General features: G+C 44.5%; 3 protein-coding genes across 4 annotated transcripts in view; 1 reads left to right on the top strand and 2 right to left on the bottom strand.

Annotated features, from left to right (window-relative positions):
* The window catches only part of LOC139928427 (high mobility group protein B2-like), a 14,667-nt gene extending 14,446 nt beyond the window's left edge, over positions 1–221 (top strand). Inside the window, exon 5 of the mRNA XM_078282306.1 lies at positions 1–221. This exon is cut by the window's left edge and continues 1,429 nt beyond it. The gene's annotated coding sequence lies outside the window, so the exon portion shown is untranslated.
* A 1,784-nt stretch (positions 222–2,005) lies between these two features.
* On the bottom strand, positions 2,006–14,812 carry LOC144538182 (myelin-oligodendrocyte glycoprotein-like). 2 transcript variants are annotated; one of them, XM_078282308.1, is made up of 4 exons: positions 14,637–14,812; positions 8,798–9,145; positions 6,050–6,181; positions 2,006–3,802 (listed from the first exon to the last, which is right to left on the bottom strand). In XM_078282308.1, exons 1-3 carry the CDS (start codon positions 14,668–14,670, stop codon positions 6,063–6,065), a joined length of 501 nt encoding a protein of 166 aa, XP_078138434.1. In that variant the 5' UTR covers positions 14,671–14,812; the 3' UTR covers positions 2,006–3,802; positions 6,050–6,062. The 2 variants fall into 2 exon arrangements, with proteins under 2 accessions (XP_078138434.1, XP_078138433.1); XM_078282307.1 differs by having other exon boundaries at positions 2,006–3,738.
* Positions 14,813–19,937: 5,125 nt separating this feature from the next.
* LOC139925784 (phosphatidylinositol 4,5-bisphosphate 3-kinase catalytic subunit alpha isoform-like) overlaps positions 19,938–20,000 on the bottom strand; it is a 20,394-nt gene continuing 20,331 nt past the window's right edge. The window contains exon 22 of the mRNA XM_078282304.1: positions 19,938–20,000. This exon is cut by the window's right edge and continues 1,198 nt beyond it. The gene's annotated coding sequence lies outside the window, so the exon portion shown is untranslated.

Raw genomic sequence — 20,000 nt, 5'->3', positions numbered from 1 at the left:
GCAGACCTGTGTACTAGCTAGTACTCAGATGTAGTAATACTGCGGTCAGAACTCCACCTGCTCCTCCTCTTCTTCATCTTCATCATGTATTTGTTTTTTATTTTCTTACTTGAGGTTTTCTGTTCCCAGTTCACTGTCAGAGTAGAAACTTTTATAATAAAACAACCGACTGAGAAAAACTGACGACTCTGCTTCTTCTGTCACTCAAACAGCTCGTCAATAAATATGTATCAGAAATATCATATATCAATATCAATGTCTGTCTGTTCGTCTCAATAGCAGGACTGGCAAGTTATCCAGATCTGTTAACTCAGAATTCACAGAAATCCAGGATTTTCTGTTCCAAAAACTGAGATCAGAGTAAATCTAGATCAGTTACTATGGCAACTGATGTTCTCCAGCTAGCCTGCTCTGTGGCAGGTTTACTTGAGGCTTACTTGAGTTAAACCCGACTGAGCCTGCAGCATTTAAGCATCACACAAGTCAGTTTGTTCAACTTTTCTGGAAAATGGCTTTAAACCTGTCTTGAAGATCCCGTTGACGTGGAAGCTCAAATTATTTGCAGGGCTTTACTTCGAAAGAGACTGCGATATATTTTATCACACCCACCTGCAGCATATCATCGCGAGTGTTACCGTTTTTCAGAAGAGTCAATTTATCTTCTGCCCTCTGTACACATGTTATGCATCGCCCTTCGTTTATTCACTACTGGAAGCTTTCTGTATAACGTAGATAGAGATAAGAGATAAATATTAATTATGAATGTGATAAACCTACCCTTTATGTTGGCACGTGTCCTGGGCGTAGTCGTTGGCTCTGATGAGCTCCTTCATGCCATCAGTTATCTACCACTGTTCAAAGATAGGGCCAGCTCCTACGAGTTTGAATTATGTTCTTATACTTTTTTAAAAATTTGTTGCCAAGTGCATTTCATGCCGCCTGGATTAGGCTACACCTAAATTAAATGTAAAAAAATAATTAAGAGTGTACAATTCAGGCAATAGCCTATGTTGCATCCTTCCTATTAATTAAACATTAGTTTACACAGGTCTGTTAAATGTTGAATGACTAAAACAAGCATTAAACTTGATAGTTAACTCACGCATTAACTCTATCTACAATTTTTTGCCATGTCAAGTCTCACAAGTGTTGCTGATGTGTATTTATTTTATTTTTTTGCTGAAATTCACTACAAGCTGTCATTAATATTTCTTGTTCAGCTGGAGTGAAATATGACGCTCTGCTCTGCTCGTCGCCTCTGAATCCATCATTAATCCTGTTTTCAGTCCTCGATTGAGGATGGCTTTATAAATTCACCGTGAACGCGGATAGTTCAGCCTCAACCTATCAGAGTTGATCGAGCCCGATCACTGAAATCTGAATCAGTTGTTCTGGAACCGAAAATTCCCGCTATGCCGTGTCTAGCTCACTCAAGTCAGAGTTCAGGATTTAGTTTAGGATTTCTTAAACCGTCTTTCTGGAAAACCCCTCTGTACATCTCAGGTTCTTGTGATTCAATACATATCAATACAAAACCTGCCAGTCTGTCTGCTGTCAGGAACATGAATGGTGATATCAGCTCCATGTTATTCTGCTGTCAGGAACATGAATGGTGATATCAGCTCCATGTTATTCTGCTGTAGTAATCACTAATGAGACTCTTGACCATCACAGTTTCACAAGCTCTCCATCCAAATTATATTATCGTCACTTTGTAATGACGTTTTTAAATTGTTGTTTACATTCTAGCAGCCAATGGCATCGCTGGAAAGATTTGCGTCTCAGAAATAAACTTTTATTGATCACATGGTATCCTGGTCTGAATCCTGAACCTCAGATCAGGAGAGAAACAGATCGCCACACCTCTACTGTTTATGGATTAAAGAAGGAAAATAAAACCCTGTAATCATGTTGAGACTAATGTAGAAACTTCAATCTGACAGCTAAAACAATCCTGACGCTGTTAAAGATCAAACTTTCAAACCTCAGCCATATTAAAGAATCATTCAGGTAAAACAATCCTGTTTATTAAAGAAAAACCAATAAAACAACATATTGGTCATAAAGCCATTCTGCAGGAAACGGTGCGTTCAGGTACAACAGTTCATTAAAGTTAAAACGTTCCTGAGGTCGACTGCAGCAAGACACATTTATTTCTTCTGTTCATCACGTTTCCATTTATCTTCCTGACTGGATGTTTTTAAGTCTGATACCAATGTTTTTGGACTGAAGCTGTTGCTTTATGTGATATTCTTTTTTTTTTGTTTTTGTTTTTTTTATTTAGCCATTTTCACATCATGAAATTAAAAACAGATCTCAGTATCATGTGTTTTCCCCCAGAATTTATTTATTGTTGTCAGGGAGGAAACATTTAGACCATCGTGGGACACTAAAACTCTCCACTGGAACCCAGGATGATCATTATAATAACAATTATTATAAAAACACCAACAAAGTGCAACTTGCTTCAAATGAAAGACACAGTCTTAATCATACAGACTGAACATTTAGAGTTAACATTCATCAAGTCAAACTAATGACTCCGTCTGACGGGTCACGAGAAGGAAGCTGTCTGTCATTTTAAATAAAAACAAATCCGGCATTTAGACAGACAGCGACATTAATCTTTAACATTCAGACCAAAGACATTTAAACACCTGTGACAAGACTTTAAGTTCATGTAACCCCCCTCGCTTCTGGCGGCCATATTGTCAGCTTGTTAGCTAGCTAGCCATAGCATCTGGTCAGCTAACATCACTGTCTTGTTGTTAACACATCTGATTAGCACACTAGCTAACGTATCTAGCAGCAGCTAGCGTTAGCATGTTCACATTAACATCAGTGTGTTTGCTGCTAGTTAGCTAGCTAACAGTTTGTTCAGGTTAACTGAGCTGACTCTTCTCAAGCTACAACTCAGAGTGTTTTGGAGTAGAGACTAGGGCTAAAGACAAGACAGTTTACTGTGTCACAGTAACCAAATCCACCTTATCACACTATTCACTTTTACTGAGAACGTTACTGAATGGATCTACAGCCACACCACAACAAGCTGACTCAGCTGCTCTCTGCTTCTAGCTGCTTCATACAGATTTACACTTTATTAACTAACAGACAGTTCTACAGATTTACACTTTATTAACTAACACAGTTCTACAGATTTATACTTTATTAACTAACACACAGTTCTGATGTTCCTCCATCATGGAGCCAGGCTGCTGGAGATGAAACTGTAAAACCTCTGTGGATATGGATGTAGGAACAAAGATATGGATGCAGTTTTACCATAAAGACCAATGACTGTATGAGAACCTATATAAACCTGTTGTACTCACTCTTTCTCATACAGCTGTGTGTGTGTGTGTGTGTGTGTGTGTGTGTGTGTGTGTGTGTGTGTGAGTGTGTGTGTGTGTGTGTGTGTGTGTGTGTGTGGATGCTCGTCCACATCCACATTATAGCTCATTCAGCTTTTCTTTCCAGCTGGGTCAATATGGTGATGGGAATGTGAAGTTATTTAAAGTATGAAAACAGGTTTTTAAATGTCTAGGCAGAACACACACACGGATTTCAAATCGACTCGGTTACATTTAAAAGCTTTTTCTAATTATTTTCCATGACAGACAACATGCAGGCAGAACGTGGCTTGGTCATGGAGGAGAGAAGGAGGGAGGAAAGGAAGGAAGGAGGGAAGGATGGATACCCGGAGCGCTGACATCTTCATGTTGCTGCCTCGTCTTCATCCTGCAGGAAGAAGCAACGGACATCAGCAGGGTCACGACACCGATATTCAATACCAGCTTCCATACTACAGGAAAAGAAATGACAACACATTAAGAGGCATCAAAATTGGATTATATTTTAACATGAAAACAATATTTTCAGGTTGTCTGAGATCAAACAACACATTTTTGTGTTGTTTTTTTGTGTGCCGTCATGATTTTCTCTTTTTTATTGAGGGGAGTGAGCTGATCCTGCCTGCCTCCGGGCCTCCGCAGTACAGACAGGAAGCAACTGAGCAACAGACACAGACACACACACACACACACACACACACACACACACACACACAGACACACACACACGGAGAGTAACAGTCACAATGTCCTAAAGTCTGTTGTCACGCCCGGGCCGAGTCACGGTGAGTCGATGAAGCAAGCGAGTGAACGTAGGGCCGGACGATACGGTTGAAATCAATATCACGATAATCAGAAGGATTTTTTTTCGATATCGATATATATGACGATACGGCTCACGTTAGCGAAATCACGTTAAATAATCAAATGAATGTTTGGTGTGATGTCAAACTAAACTGAAATGTTCACATAATATTCCGACCATGCTTCCTTTTGTCTGAGTTTCTAAATAAAATCAGTTCGTTCTCTTCAGTTCAGCAGAAATCCCAAAATCAGCAGATCATCACAATGTGATCCCACTGAAAGATAAACGATAATACTTACTGACATAATAACATACTGAATTATCATCCGGCCCTAAGTAAACGTTTCAACTAGTGAGAAAAGGCGGGTGCTGCGCCGCCTTTCTAGAGCGGCCGCCTCCCCCGCCGCGTCTGTCTGTCTGTCTGTCTGTCTGTCTGTCTGTCTGTCCCTGTCTGTCTGTCTGTCTGTCTGTCTGTCTGTCCCTGTCTGTCTGTCTGTCTGTCTGTCTGTCTGTCTGTCTGTCTGTCCCTGTCTGTCTGTCTGTCTGTCTGTCCCTGTCTGTCTGTCTGTCTGTCTGTCTGCTGTCTGTCTGTCTGTCTGTCTGTCTGTCTGTCTGTCCCTGTCTGTCTGTCTGTCTGTCTGTCTGCTGTCTGTCTGTCTGTCTGTCTGTCTGTCTGTCTGTCCCTGTCTGTCTGTCTGTCTGTCTGTCTGCTGTCTGTCTGTCTGTCTGTCTGTCTGTCTGTCTGTCCCTGTCTGTCTGCCTGTCTGTCTGTCTGTCTGTCTGTCTGTCTGTCTGTCTGTCTCTCTGTCTGTCTGTCTGTCTGTCTGTCTGTCTGTCTGTCTGTCTGCTGTCTGTCTGTCTGTCTGTCTGTCCCTGTCTGTCTGTCTGTCTGTCTGTCTGTCTGTCTGTCTGTCTGTCTGTCTGTCTGTCTGTCCCTGTCTGTCTGTCTGTCTGTCTGTCTGTCTGTCTGCTGTCTGTCTGTCTGTCTGTCTGTCTGTCTGTCTGTCCCTGTCTGTCTGCTGTCTGTCTGTCTGTCTGTCTGTCTGTCTCCTCAGGTGGTTCTTCAGGTTGACGGTACGACTGCAGTGAGGAAGAATCACGTTTCTCTGTTTTACGATGATGCCAGCGAAAACCAAATGAGAATTTTATAATTACAGGTTTTACTGTATTTTTCACAATATTTCTTCTGGTTCTGTAAAAAAAGCGTACTCTATATTAAAACCACATTTAAATACAGTGGAAAAAAAGTATGTAGCCTAGTTGTCTTTAATGTAATAAAATGTAATGTAAATAAAATAACATTATTAAAGAACATTATAACATTCTAGATGTCTGAAACAGCCAAGCCGACGCTGTCAGCATTCCAGTCAAAAGACGGATCAGGCATTTGAGAATATTACGGCCTAACGAGAAATACAGATATATAGAAATACAGATATATAGAAATACAGATATATAGAAATACAGATATATAGAAATACAGATATATAGAAATACAGATATATAGAAATACAGACTACAGACTTTACTTATAATTACTGACATCCAGGTAGACTGCAGCTTCCTGTCACCTGGCCGTGTGTTCCCCCCCCCCCCCCCCCCAGATCTACACTGATCTCATGCCTGGCCTCTCTGGAATCCAACTGACGGAGAACTTTAATCCCTGATAATGTCTGTAACCATAGTAACGTTTACTTCAGACCAATATGGCGGCTACCATCGCCTGATTTCAGTTTACACACCAGTAACACCAGTAACACCAGTAACACCAGTAACCAGAGGCGTCAATTAATCCATAAGATCTTAATAAACCACCACTGACAGTGTGTGTGTGTGTGTGTGTGTGTGTGTGTGTGTGTGTGTGTGTGTGTGTAGCAGACAGTGTGTTACTGACCTGTCATGTTCCTCTACTTGTTGCTCAGGCGAGGTCGTAAAATAAATCCAATAATAAATCCAGAGATGAAAGCCAGAAGAACACCGACGACTATTCCAGCGATTTCTCCTGCAGTCAGTCCTGCATCTGGAACTAAACAACAACAACACAAGCTTTACACAACAACAACAACACAACAACAACACAAGCTTTACACAACAACAACAACACAACAACAACACAAGCTTTACACAACAACAACAACACAACAACAACACAACACAACAACAACAACAACACAACAACAACACAACCTTTACACAACAAGACAACAACAACAACACAACAACAACACAACAACACAACCTTTACACAACAACAACACAACACAAAAACAACAACAACACAACAACAACACAACAACACAACCTTTAGACAACAACAACACAACAACACAACAACAACAACACAACAACAACAACAACACAACAACACAACAACAACACAACCTTTACACAACAAGACAACAACAACAACACAACAACAACACAACAACACAACCTTTACACAACAACAACACAACACAAAAACAACAACAACACAACAACAACACAACAACACAACCTTTAGACAACAACACAACAACACAACAACAACAACACAACAACAACACAACACAACCTTTACACAACAACAACACAACACAACCTTTACACAACAAGACAACAACACAACAACAACAACACAACAACAACACAACCTTTACACAACAACACAACAACAACACAACAACAACACAACCTTTACACAACAACAACACAAGCTTTACACAACAACAACACAACAACAACAACAACACAACAACAACACAACAACACAACACAACAACAACAACACAACCTTTACACAACAAGACAACAACAACAAGACAACAACAACACAACAACACAACCTTTACACAACAACAACACAACCTTTACACAACAAGACAACAACAACAACACAACAACAACACAACAACACAACCTTTACACAACAACAACAACACAACAACACAACAACACAACAACAACACAACACAACCTTTACACAAGACAACAACAACACAACAACAACACAACCTTTACACAACAACACAACAACAACAACACAACAACAACACAACCTTTACACAACAACACAACAACAACACAACACAACCTTTACACAACAACAACACAACACAACCTTTACACAACAAGACAACAACACAACAACAACACAACAACAACACAACAACAACACAACCTTTACACAACAACACAACAACAACACAACAACAACACAACAACAACACAACCTTTACACAACAACAACACAAGCTTTACACAACAACAACACAACAACAACACAACAACAACAACAAGACAACAACACAACACAACAACAACAACACAACCTTTACACAACAACAACACAACCTTTACACAACAAGACAACAACAAGACAACAACAACACAACAACACAACCTTTACACAACAACAACACAACCTTTACACAACAAGACAACAACAACAACACAACAACAACACAACAACACAACCTTTACACAACAACAACACAACAACACAACAACAACACAACACAACCTTTACACAAGACAACAACAACACAACAACAACACAACCTTTACACAACAACACAACAACAACAACACAACAACAACACAACCTTTACACAACAACACAACAACACAACACAACCTTTACACAACAACATAACAACAACAACACAACAACAACACAACCTTTACACAACGACACAACAACACATCCTTTACACAACAACACAACAACAACACAACACAACCTTTACACAACACCACAACAACAACACAACAACACACAACAACACAACCTTTACACAAGACAACAACAAGACACAACAAGACAACAACAACAAGACAACAACACAACAACACAACACACAACAACAACACAACCTTTACACAACAACACAACAACAACACAACAACACACAACACAACAACAACACAACCTTTACACACCAACAACAACACAACAACAACACAACAACACAACAACACAACACAACAACAACACAACAACACACAACACAACACACCCTTTACACAACACAACTTTTAAACACAACCTATTCATCATATTTGTCTGTCCCAAGCATTTCTATACTGACCTCTGACCTCCAGCTTCAGTACTGACCTCTGACCTCCAGCTTCAGTACTGACCTCTGACCTGCAGCTTCAGTACTGACCTCTGACCTGCAGCTTCAGTACTGACCTCTGACCTCCAGCTTCAGTACTGACCTCTGACCTGCAGCTTCAGTACTGACCTCTGACCTGCAGCTTCAGTACTGACCTCTGACCTGCAGCTTCAGTACTGACCTCTGACCTGCAGCTTCAGTACTGACCTCTGACCTCCAGCTTCAGTGCTGACCTCTGACCTCCAGCTTCAGTGCTGACCTCTGACCTGCAGCTTCAGTGCTGACCTCTGACCTGCAGCTTCAGTGCTGACCTCTGACCTGCAGCTTCAGTACTGACCTGTGACCTGCAGCTTCAGTGCTGACCTCTGACCTGCAGCTTCAGTACTGACCTCTGACCTGCAGCTTCAGTGCTGACCTCTGACCTGCAGCTTCAGTACTGACCTCTGACCTCCAGCTTCAGTACTGACCTCTGACCTCCAGCTTCAGTACTGACCTCTGACCTCCAGCTTCAGTACTGACCTGTGACCTGCAGCTTCAGTACTGACCTCTGACCTCCAGCTTCAGCATGGTCTGGTCCTGGATGGCCCCGTTCTTGCGCACGGTGCAGGTGTAGGTGCCGCTGTCGCACGGCTGAGCGGGGCTCAGGGTGAGGCTGAGGTCTCCGCTGGTCAGCGCGTCGCTCCGCAGCGCCGTGCGCCCGCTGTACCGCGGGTTCTGGGCGCCCGGCACGTCCGCGCCGTCCCGCAGCACGTGCACGATCTTGGGGTTCAGGTCGTCGCGGCTCCACTCCACTATGGAATCCTTATCCACCGCGCCGCTGAACTGGAAGGGCAGCAGGACGTCCCGCCCCCCGTCCGCAAGCACTGTCTGCTCACCCAAGGCATGCTGGGAGACTGGGACACACAGAGAAACACAGAAACACACACACACACACACACACATCATATAAAAGCATATCATACCAGAGTTTCGATCATGAAAATCAAACTAGTGCTGGCAGTTTGAGTCCCGGTGCCTCGAAATGAATCCAACTTTTGGGTTTTTGGGGTTTTTGAGCTTTTTCCTTAGACTGAACTATCGGTCTTCAGAACTTCCTGCGGGCCAAACCGCATCAACTGGCATTCAGTGCTGCACAGCCTTCAGCCCAGCAGAGGGCAGCACATGCTAATTCACTACTATTGTGAGGGAGTCAATGTCACACATGCATGGTGACACTGACAGCACATGCACAGTCCATTTATACTTTATTTTATTATTTTATCTTTCCAGTTTCAAACCGTGACCTTCGAAGTCATGTTTTATTTTATTATCAGGATTATTTTCTACTTGTCTATTTTATACTATGTTGATTAGGGCTGCAGCTATCGATTATTTTAGTAATCGAGTATTCTACCGATTATTCCATCGATTAATCGAGTAATCGGATAAGAAATACTTTTGCTTTATTAAAGAGCAATAGTAAATATACAAAAGAGAAAAGCTGTCCGCACAAAGCTGTCCATACAACGCTGTGATTTACTGAAAACGAGGTGAAATAATTATTATTATTGATATTTATTACTAGGCCTAAATATCATACAAGTTCATAAGACTGGCTAATGTACATTTATTTACTATGTTGAAGGGTTGCGCTACACCTGCTGACCCTACTCACTGCAATCAAACTAAACTGAATATACCTGCTGTATTGGACTGGTGCATTTTAGGCTCCAATTGCTGCTTACACCACCTGATATTTTGCTTTCTGGGGTATTTTATGCATCACTGTGAGGGGAGTAGGTGTGTGTGTGTGTGTGTGTGTGTGTGTGTGTGTGTGTGTGTGTATGTGTGTGTGACTATCATAATAATAACATGAATGAAGCTCAGGCTTTCACAAATTGACTGCAGCATTTTATTTTCTGTGGTTATTTTCTTGAGCAAAACTTAGCTAACTTAGGGACATCATAACTAGCCACCATATTGATTTACGTTCTTAACTAGCCATTACATATAGCCATAATTAACGTGCATTCTTTACTAGCCTTCATCTCATCCCGTTTTAATATTAAGTGCTGACTCCGCCCACCCGGGCCAGTTTCGGCGTACGCCGGTAGCAATTACAAGTGGACCCTATCCTACAGTCCCTGCTCTCAGCGGAGGGAGGGAGCTACGCTGTGTGGGAAGCGCTGTGACCGTCAGACCTCTCTGGATTAGACAAGCAAGTACAGAAAACCGGCATCAGCCGAACCAATTTATTGCCAAATGCTTTGGGATTCAAAACATTAACATTGCTTCCCATGGTCAGAAAAAGTCGGCAGATTTGTCGCTAGTCGCTTTTGAGAAATAAAGTCGCCAGGGGGGTCTGAAAAGTCGCTAAGTCTAGCGACAAAGTCGCCAAGTTGGCAACACTGGATCCGAAACTTTGGACACTTTCTGTCGTTTTCTCTGGCCTGTCTCTTCTCTTCGCCCCTCGCTATTTTCTCTTCTTCAGCGCGTTGTGCAACAGTAATAATCATCCGTGTGAAACACTGAGCGTGTATATAGTTACCGTATATGGATTAAACGAAGCTTCGATGCAAAGAATTTGCATCGATGATTTTTAGTAATCGAGTTACTCGAGTTTCTCGAGGAATCGTTTCAGCCCTAATGTTGATACTATAGTAAATAGTAATAATAATATTTTCTCATTGGTGTTTGTGTGTTTATCTGTTAAGAAATGAAATGACCATCATTTAAGATTATTTGTGATATCTCTTGAGTAAAGTTAAGAGATTAGTTAGAGCAATACACAACAAGGAAGTACCAAGCAAGCTGGAACCTGCAGCTGGAGCCTTTCATTCAAAACCCCACCCACACTGCACCCCACCAGACACCCCCCACCCACACTGCACCCCACCAGACACCCCCCACCCACACTGCACCCCACCAGACACCCACCACCCACACTGCACCCCACCAGACACCCACCACCCACACTGCACACCTCCATCACTTGTTGCAGATGAGACTTCCTTGACTATATCTCCTGATTTCTTTCTTTTGTTATTATTCAGTATGCACAGATCGACTTCAGGTTCTGGGATGAGTCAGGATGGTTCAACAGACTGGAGGGCACACATTAATATTAATAATACCAATTTCCTCCACCTTAGATTTTAGCTTATTTCCAAAGTTTGTTTTGGCCTTTCTCGCTCTACTTCCATTTTAAGAGAGGCGATCGAATTTCTGTCCAATCGGTGCGATGTCCACTGGGTGACAGCACGGGATGACTGGAGAGGTGGGGTGCAGTGTGGGTGGGGGGTGTCTGGTAACTGGAGAGGTGGGGTGCAGTGTGGGTGGGGGGTGTCTGGTAACTGGAGAGGTGGGGTGCAGTTTGGGTGGGGGGTGTCTGGTAACTGGAGAGGTGGGGTGCAGTGTGGGTGGGGGGTGTCTGGTAACTGGAGAGGTGGGGTGCAGTTTGGGTGGGGGGTGTCTGGTAACTGGAGAGGTGGGGTGCAGTGTGGGTGGGGGGTGTCTGGTAACTGGAGAGGTGGGGTGCAGTTTGGGTGGGGGGTGTCTGGTAACTGGAGAGGTGGGGTGCAGTGTGGGTGGGGGGTGTCTGGTAACTGGAGAGGTGGGGTGCAGTTTGGGTGGGGGGTGTCTGGTAACTGGAGAGGTGGGGTGCAGTGTGGGTGGGGGGTGTCTGGTAACTGGAGAGGTGGGGTGCAGTGTGGGTGGGGGGTGTCTGGTAACTGGAGAGGTGGGGTGCAGTGTGGGTGGGGGGTGTCTGGTAACTGGAGAGGTGGGGTGCAGTGTGGGTGGGGGGTGTCTGGTAACTGGAGAGGTGGGGTGCAGTGTGGGTGGGGGGTGTCTGGTAACTGGAGAGGTGGGGTGCAGTGTGGGTGGGGGGTGTCTGGTAACTGGAGAGGTGGGGTGCAGTGTGGGTGGGGGGTGTCTGGTAACTGGAGAGGTGGGGTGCAGTGTGGGTGGGGGGTGTCTGGTAACTGGAGAGGTGGGGTGCAGTGTGGGTGGGGGGTGTCTGGTAACTGGAGAGGTGGGGTGCAGTGTGGGTGGGGGGTGTCTGGTAACTGGAGAGGTGGGGTGCAGTTTGGGTGGGGGGTGTCTGGTAACTGGAGAGGTGGGGTGCAGTGTGGGTGGGGGGTGTCTGGTAACTGGAGAGGTGGGGTGCAGTGTGGGTGGGGGGTGTCTGGTAACTGGAGAGGTGGGGTGCAGTTTGGGTGGGGGGTGTCTGGTAACTGGAGAGGTGGGGTGCAGTGTGGGTGGGGGGTGTCTGGTAACTGGAGAGGTGGGGTGCAGTTTGGGTGGGGTTTTGAATGAAATGCCATGAGAGCTTGAGCACCTGCCGTTTGGCCTCCTATAGAGAAATGCCCTTTTTCTGTGTTTTTTTTTTTTAAATAAATAAATAAATTCCTGTTTGTGCACAGCCTGCCCTGGCCCTGCCGATCAGATATATTGATTGAATCAAAATATCAGGTCGGGAGATTGGTGCTCCCGGGCCGGGCGATGCCCTCTGCCCTCCCTCCCTCCTCCCTCCTCCTCCCTCCCTCCTCCCTCCCTCCTCCCTCCTCCTCCTCCCTCCCTCCTCCCTCCCTCCTCCTCCCTCCTCCTCCCTCTATGCTTGAACTATTTAGCAGCTCAAAATGTGCCAACTAGCTATCGTTAGCATTGAAACCTTTTGCGAGTAATGTGGGAATCAGTGGAATATGGTGGAGTTCTTGTGTCCCATCACACCACAGCAGTTATAATGTCGTCTTATTGTGTTATTGTATGTCTCGATAGCTAGTTAGCTAATGTGATACGTTAGCTCTCTCTCTCTCTCTCCCTCTCTCTCTCTCTCTCTCTCCCTCTCTCTCTCTCTCTCTCTCTCTCTCAGCCCTATTAAAGAAAATAAATGTTCTCTAATATCATAATTGATCATTAATGTTGACTGGGGTCTTCTGGTAGGCATACAGGCTAATGGACTTAAACAGTAGCTGCATAATTTTGATTGTAGGCTTCTAACTTAATAACCATTCATTCTTCTGTGACAGGAAGGCACAGCAGGTACATAGTTATCACAAATGAACAGTGTATCTAAGTCCTTGTCACCATCAGCTCATTTTCTATAGTTATTGTGTGTGTGTGTGTGTGTGTGTGTGTGACCAAGCAGTGATGATACCATTTTATATGCTGGCTTACTTTACAGGGGGGGGGGGGGGGGGGGGGGGGGGGTGTAGTAGTAGTTTTATTTGTTATATGAACTGTATACAGGTACACAGAGCAATGAAATGCTTACTTGCAGGTAGCATAAGATGATGAACAACAACAGTAGGCTAATAAAACAATAATAACTTAATATCCCTTTAACAGTGTCGCAAAAGTAGTCATTCCAGGCATATATTTATTTAATTATTTGCAAAAATCACCGGCGTGTCCTTTTATGAATTTGGGCCCCTAGCTGCCCCTCCAACATCCTCTGCACCTGCCTGCTCTCCACAACCAAACACCTGCAGGCCGCATGTGTGTGTGCAGAGTCCAGTATTCAGTACTCAGTATTCAGTATACAGGTAATGTACTATACTGAAACTTGAAAACCAGAATGAACCATTAGAGTGCAGCAGACAGTTGAACCTGCAGGGATCAGGAAGTGTTCCCTGGCAGATGGTCTACAGAAACCACATGAGGAGCTGCTGTGGGAGAAGAGCTAATGAGCCGCGAGCCGGTCCACAGTCGGGACGGCTCGAGCTGAGAATGATTCACTCAGAATAATCCATGTGACACAGCTGGACTGCGACAGGCTTTCTTCAGCTCGGGAGAAAAGTCGCCTTAAAACAACAGAAGTGATTACTGATGTACGTCGTGATAATTATAATTACTGGTAGTTGTGAAAATGTTTAGGATAAAAGCAACTTGAGCATATCGGCCGGTATCGTCTGTCCATCATCGGACCCAGCCCCACGTTCCGGCGTCTCGTACGTAGTGAGGTCACACCAAGTGACGTTACAACATGTGGGAATGTAATGTCGCCCTGCTTATCAACAAACTTCCCCACCAGGTACAACATGATGGAAGACATTTCACTAATCGACGGTGTTGTCTGGTACATTCGGCATCTAGATAACCCACCAAGCACAATTCAATAAAATCTCAAAGCAGATTATCCTCGCCGCCGGTTACCGCCCTCCACGGGGTGTTTTGGCGGAAAAAGATTTGGTTAACGGGCAAATTAATTCAACAAATCGAACAAAGTGCCGATCGTTGCCCAGCCGAAGTGAAGGGCGGATCCTCCCGGTCCAGAAAAGCTCTCGACTCGTTTTCTACCGGCTGTGAGTGTCCGCCGATAAGCACGGAACCGTGAAACTGCAGATTTCTAATGAAGCTCGCTCTGACAGCGGAGAACGGGACGTCGTCAGGTCGAGATCTTACCGTGCAGAAGGACGAACACCAGCAGCAGCTTCATGTTCAGTTCAAACAACAAGTAATCTTCTTCTTCCTCTTCCTCTTCTTCTTCTTCTTCTTCTTCTTCTTCTTCAAACCACAGAGAGTTAAATCACCAGCTGGACTCGTCAGTTCCCTCTTCGCTCTGATCAACTGTCGCAGAAACAAAAGTTTACTTTCGATTTAACCGGAAGTTTCCTACACCCACCAGCGTCAAGCTAGCCAGAATAACGCAGAGCCGTAGCTTTCAAAATAAAAGCCGTTTCGACCAAGATGAGTTGCATTTTTTTTTTTTTTTTGCATAATGCAAAGTTAAAATAACGGACATAGCAGGATCCGTGTGTGTATTTGTATTGTGCTGACACCGCTGCTTCACTGCCGGTAATTTGGGGGCGTCACGTGGGGTGTGTGGCGGTAGTGTCAAAGATATTACCTATATTATTACGATATTACTTTAAGAGCTGATTGGTCAGCTGGTGTTGAGATAATCAGGTAAAATGATTAAAGTGTGTAGAATGTGAACAGCAGATCTCATGTCACATTCAGGTCCAGTCAGGAAAATGTGAAACCAGCTGGTGATGTGGAAGAAATGATGAACTTGTGGTGGAAATCCGACATGTGGAACAGGAACATCTGGACAGCTGCAGAGTGCTGAGGAGCAGACGCTTGTTCATGATTTCAACGTGGCGATCGATGTGGGATGCTTTGGATCTGATTGGCTGTTAAACGCTGATTCTGCTCCGGAGGCTTCTGGGTAGACAGTCAGTCTCTGAAGAGGCTTTGGAAGAAAACCAAGGAGAAGAAAATAAAGGCTGTGATGACAAGTCTTCACAATCTTGACTAAAGATCTTGTGTTGGTGTAAATGAGAGAAGACTTGGGACTTGACTTGACTTGGGTTCTGGTGACTTGGGACTTGACTTGACTTGTACTTTGATGACTTGAAAAGGTTTCTAAAGTCTTGACTTGAGATCTTGTGTTTGTGTAAATGACTCAGATTGAAAGTGATGAGATTTGTTCCAGCGGACGACTGAATTTAAATTCTGTTTTCTGAATTTGTATGGAATGATTGAATTTATTGAAGTTGAAACTGATTATAGAAATCAAACTCATGATGCTCTTACCAAGTTTTTATCCTATTAAAACCATATTGCATTGAAAAGTCCTAGATATTTAGTTTTCTTTAAGATATTAAATTGATACTGGACTCTTGATCTGTTCTGACTTGACTTGGTAATTTACATTTAGACTTGAGACTGACTTGAGACTTGTGCCTCAAGACTTGAGACTTGTGCCTCAAGACTTGAGACTGACTTGAGACTTGATCCTTGACTCAAGACTTGACTTGAGACTTGATCCTTGACTCGAGACTTGACTTGAGACTTGTGCCTCAAGACTTGAGACTGACTTGGACTCGAGTGAAGCGGACTCGGTCACACCTCTGCTCCACAGGTCTCAGTGGGTCTTCCTGACACAAGTTTGTTCTAGTCTCAGTTTTCAGTTTGGATCCTGTCTGTCTCTCCTAGTCTCTGCTGTGGACAGGTCAGTTTTATTGTCAGTTATATCAGGCAGGCAGGACTAGACTGTCTGTGCCTGTGTGACTGACAGGCAGTAGGACCGCCTCCTCACAGAGGGCCGTCCTGATTGGTTGTTAAGATCCGGCAGAGCGTTTGATTTATTGAATATTATTATTGACAAAATGCTTGTAAAATAAATTTCCCGCTCAGCTTTAACAACAGAGACCAGACAGACAGTCTGTGTAGGAAACACTTTATTATCACTAGAAACACAGTAGAATCTGCCCGGCGACAGGCAGGAGAAACAGTAGAAAATACAGTACAGAGATTCTATTGGTTGTTCTGCTCCAATCAGAAACCAGCCTCAGCCAGAGCCATCGACAGGCAGAGTGAGACAGGTGAGACAGGTGAGACAGGTAGACACACAGAGAGTTAGACAGGTGGACACACAGAGAGTTAGACAGGTAGACACACAGAGAGTTAGACAGGGAGACAGGGTGAGACAGGTTTCCAGAGGGTGAGACAGGTTTAGTGAAGTCTGTCTGAACAGGTTACAGTTTATAAACTAGATATCAGATATTATTTAACTGTAATGTTCAGTCACATGAGGTAAAACAGTAAATCACATTTAATAATAATAAATTATATTAGATTTATTCTAAATGAGGTGAAACGGGTTAAAGCAGAGTCAGACAGACAGGCAGACAGGCAGACAGACAAGCAGACAGACAAGCAGACAGACAGACAGGCAGACAGACAGGCAGACAGACAGACAGACAGACAAGCAGACAGACAGACAGGCAGACAGACAGACAGACAGGCAGACAGGCAGACAGACAGACAGACAAGCAGACAGACAGACAGGCAGACAGACAGACAAGCAGACAGACAGACAGGCAGACAGACAGGCAGACAGACAGACAGACAGACAAGCAGACAGACAGGCAGGCAGACAGACAGACAGTCTTCCTGTCTTCCTCTCTGAGGCTCTGTTCACACTGCAGCCACATCCCATAATAATATGGAGCCCGTATCCCATAATGCTCCTCTGCAGTGTCAGGACAGCAGAGTGATCTGCCAGAGGAACGACGGGGAAACATAAAAATAATCACAGCGGTTGTGAAATATTTGTCATTTTATTTCAACTGGTTTCCAATCAGCTGTTTTCCTGAAAATATCAGAAAGGAGCGAATGAAACCAACCGGCCGCCGTTCCCTCCAGCGCCCGAGTGGTGAGGTCAGACTCTCACCAGGTAGATCTAGTTTGATGTCATTTGGAAGAAATCAAATAAATCGGTGATAATATCGTACATGGTGATGTTTTGTCGGGACAGTATCGCGATATTAACTTTACAGCCGGGTTCAGACCTGCAGCTCAGAGGAAACGAAATATTAAATTGTGGAATTCCCCTTTAACCCCGACTAGAATCACCATATATGGACGCGGAGACTTTATTGACCGTCCGATTGGCCGAACCTGTCTGGTGATGTCACTGGCTGTGGGTTCGGCTCTGTGGTTTCAGCGCTGCCACTCTGAACGCATGCTCCCTCCCATGTTTCCTTGTTCCCTACGTTGTCTCCTCGCTCCCTCCTCCTGGTCCTGCCGGAGGAGAACCGACGGGCGGCCTGGAGGTCAGAGGTCAGAGGTCACAGGTCGTCTCGCTGCCTGAAGTGTGAAGGAGTCAGATGTGAAGAGCAAGGGAACAAGGGAACACTGAAGGTCGCGTGTCTCTGGAATGGAACGCGGCCCTCTGGGCGCTTCACAAGTGCATGTTCGGTTTGGATCAATAATTATGACAAATCAATACTCAATATTTAGAACTTGGTTAAATCGGTCATCATGCATGTTGAATACGTCAATCAATCATCAATACATCAATTAAATAACGCAGGTATGAATGATTAATAACCAATCAATGCTGTCAATCAATAATATTGATTACATTGTATCAGTGGAGGCGATGAACTTGACATTAAAACCCACACACATCATGGCTGCTCACTTCCTGCTTTCTGACCAATGGCATTGAGTCACTATGGCAACCAACACAATTGATGATGTCATAAATCAATATCGGATAAATGCATCGGCATTAGCATGCGGCACCAGGGGGCGGGGTCAGGTCACGGCACAGCCAATCAGCTATGGGAGTTTGAAATACCGAGTAACCATTGGTCTGCAGGTTGCCATGGCAACATTGCGAGACGTAACAGAGGGCCGGCGCTGTCGGGGGCGGGGCTTAGCCGAGCTAACCCCCCGAAGAGATAAACACGAAATAAAGCCGAACCGATCGGGCGACAGTGACCTGACCTCTGACCTCTGACCTGAGCAGAAACAACAACAATCCACACACACAAACCTTTTCCCTTCACATTACGCCGGGCGTCGTCACCCGTTAACCCGTCTGAGAGCGCCGCCCGCCGGCACCCAGGGGAGCCGCGGCGAGCTGCTAATGAAGTTCAGCTAAGCTAAGCTAACTAAACCTACCCATGATCCATCAGAGTGCAACAGCTACGTTAACTAACCGTTCACTATTGATTAGAGTGCACTAGCTCAGCTAACGATTGCTAACAAGCTAACAGTGGTAAATCCTACCCATGATTCATGACACAGTGCAGTAGAGGCTCCAGAGACCTGGTTCAGAGACCTGGTCCCTCTCTGAACCAGGGCTCCAGAGACCTGGTTCAGAGACCTGGTTCAGAGACCTGGTCCAGAGACCTGGTTCAGAGACCTGGTCCAGAGACCTGGTTCAGAGACCTGGTCCAGAGACCTGGTCCAGAGACCTGGTTCAGAGACCTGGTCCAGAGACCTGGTTCAGAGACCTGGTCCCTCTCTGAACCAGGGCTCCAGAGACCTGGTTCAGAGACCTGGTCCAGAGACCTGGTTCAGAGACCTGGTTCAGAGCCCTGGTTCAGAGACCTGGTTCAGAGACCTGGTTCAGAGACCTGGTTCAGAGAGGGACAGCGCTGCAGCTTAGCTAGCTAGCAGGACGCGTGCTGAGGCTGCAGAAAACTCTTCAGATTGTCCTCAAGACTTTGATCCCTGATAAAGTTCCAGCTAACAGTTCGCTCACCGGTTTGTACCAGTTGTCATGGTGATATGTCGTCTAAATATAAATAAGATTAGTGTCAAAAAATATGTTAATTTATTCAAATCTATCGAGTTCCTCCTCAGACTGAATGTAGTTTCCTCCGTCTTCCAGCTGCAGGGCGTCTGAAGTCAAATTAAGACTTTTTATTGCTCGTCACAACAAAATAAAATGACCGGTTGGCCTTTTGGTCCGTGCGGCGTCTCACGTTTCACTCTCGAAACGGTTAGCCAATCGGAACGGAGGGGTCGTGAATATTAATGAGCCTTAAAGACACGGCGACAGAAACGGCCTGTTCTTGGTAAGGCTCAGAGAGATGCTGGAAAATGAACGTGGAGAAATGGATTGAGAGTGTTTTTGGTTCATGACACCACACACACAGCTCTGAATGGACAGAAAGACACTAAATAAACTCTGGAGAAGACGGAGCTTTAGAGTTCAGATGATAAATTAAAAAGACAAACTGTTGGGGTGCCGACGCCCTGCAGCTGCGGGAGAAACAGAATCCACACAACGATTAACTGGAAAATATCCAAACCAGTTTCCAGCAGCTTCCTAAAGAAAGTGATCAGGAATCTCTGGACTACAGAGAAACTCTTTCCTTTAATATTCAAACGATGTAAATCCTGAGTATCAGCAGCTTTTTCTCAGCAATTGTCTTTAATATTTTTTAACCTCCAAAAGAGAAATTAAGTAGAAAAAAAAAGGGTTTGTCCACATGTTGCAATTCATAACGCAATATTCAGTAA

This window comes from Centroberyx gerrardi, unplaced genomic scaffold, assembly GCF_048128805.1.
Source record: "Centroberyx gerrardi isolate f3 unplaced genomic scaffold, fCenGer3.hap1.cur.20231027 Scaffold_66, whole genome shotgun sequence".
Lineage (NCBI taxonomy): Eukaryota > Metazoa > Chordata > Actinopteri > Beryciformes > Berycidae > Centroberyx > Centroberyx gerrardi.
Note: the sequence above shows the minus strand (reverse complement) of the source record. Positions and strands in the feature narration are given on the sequence as shown.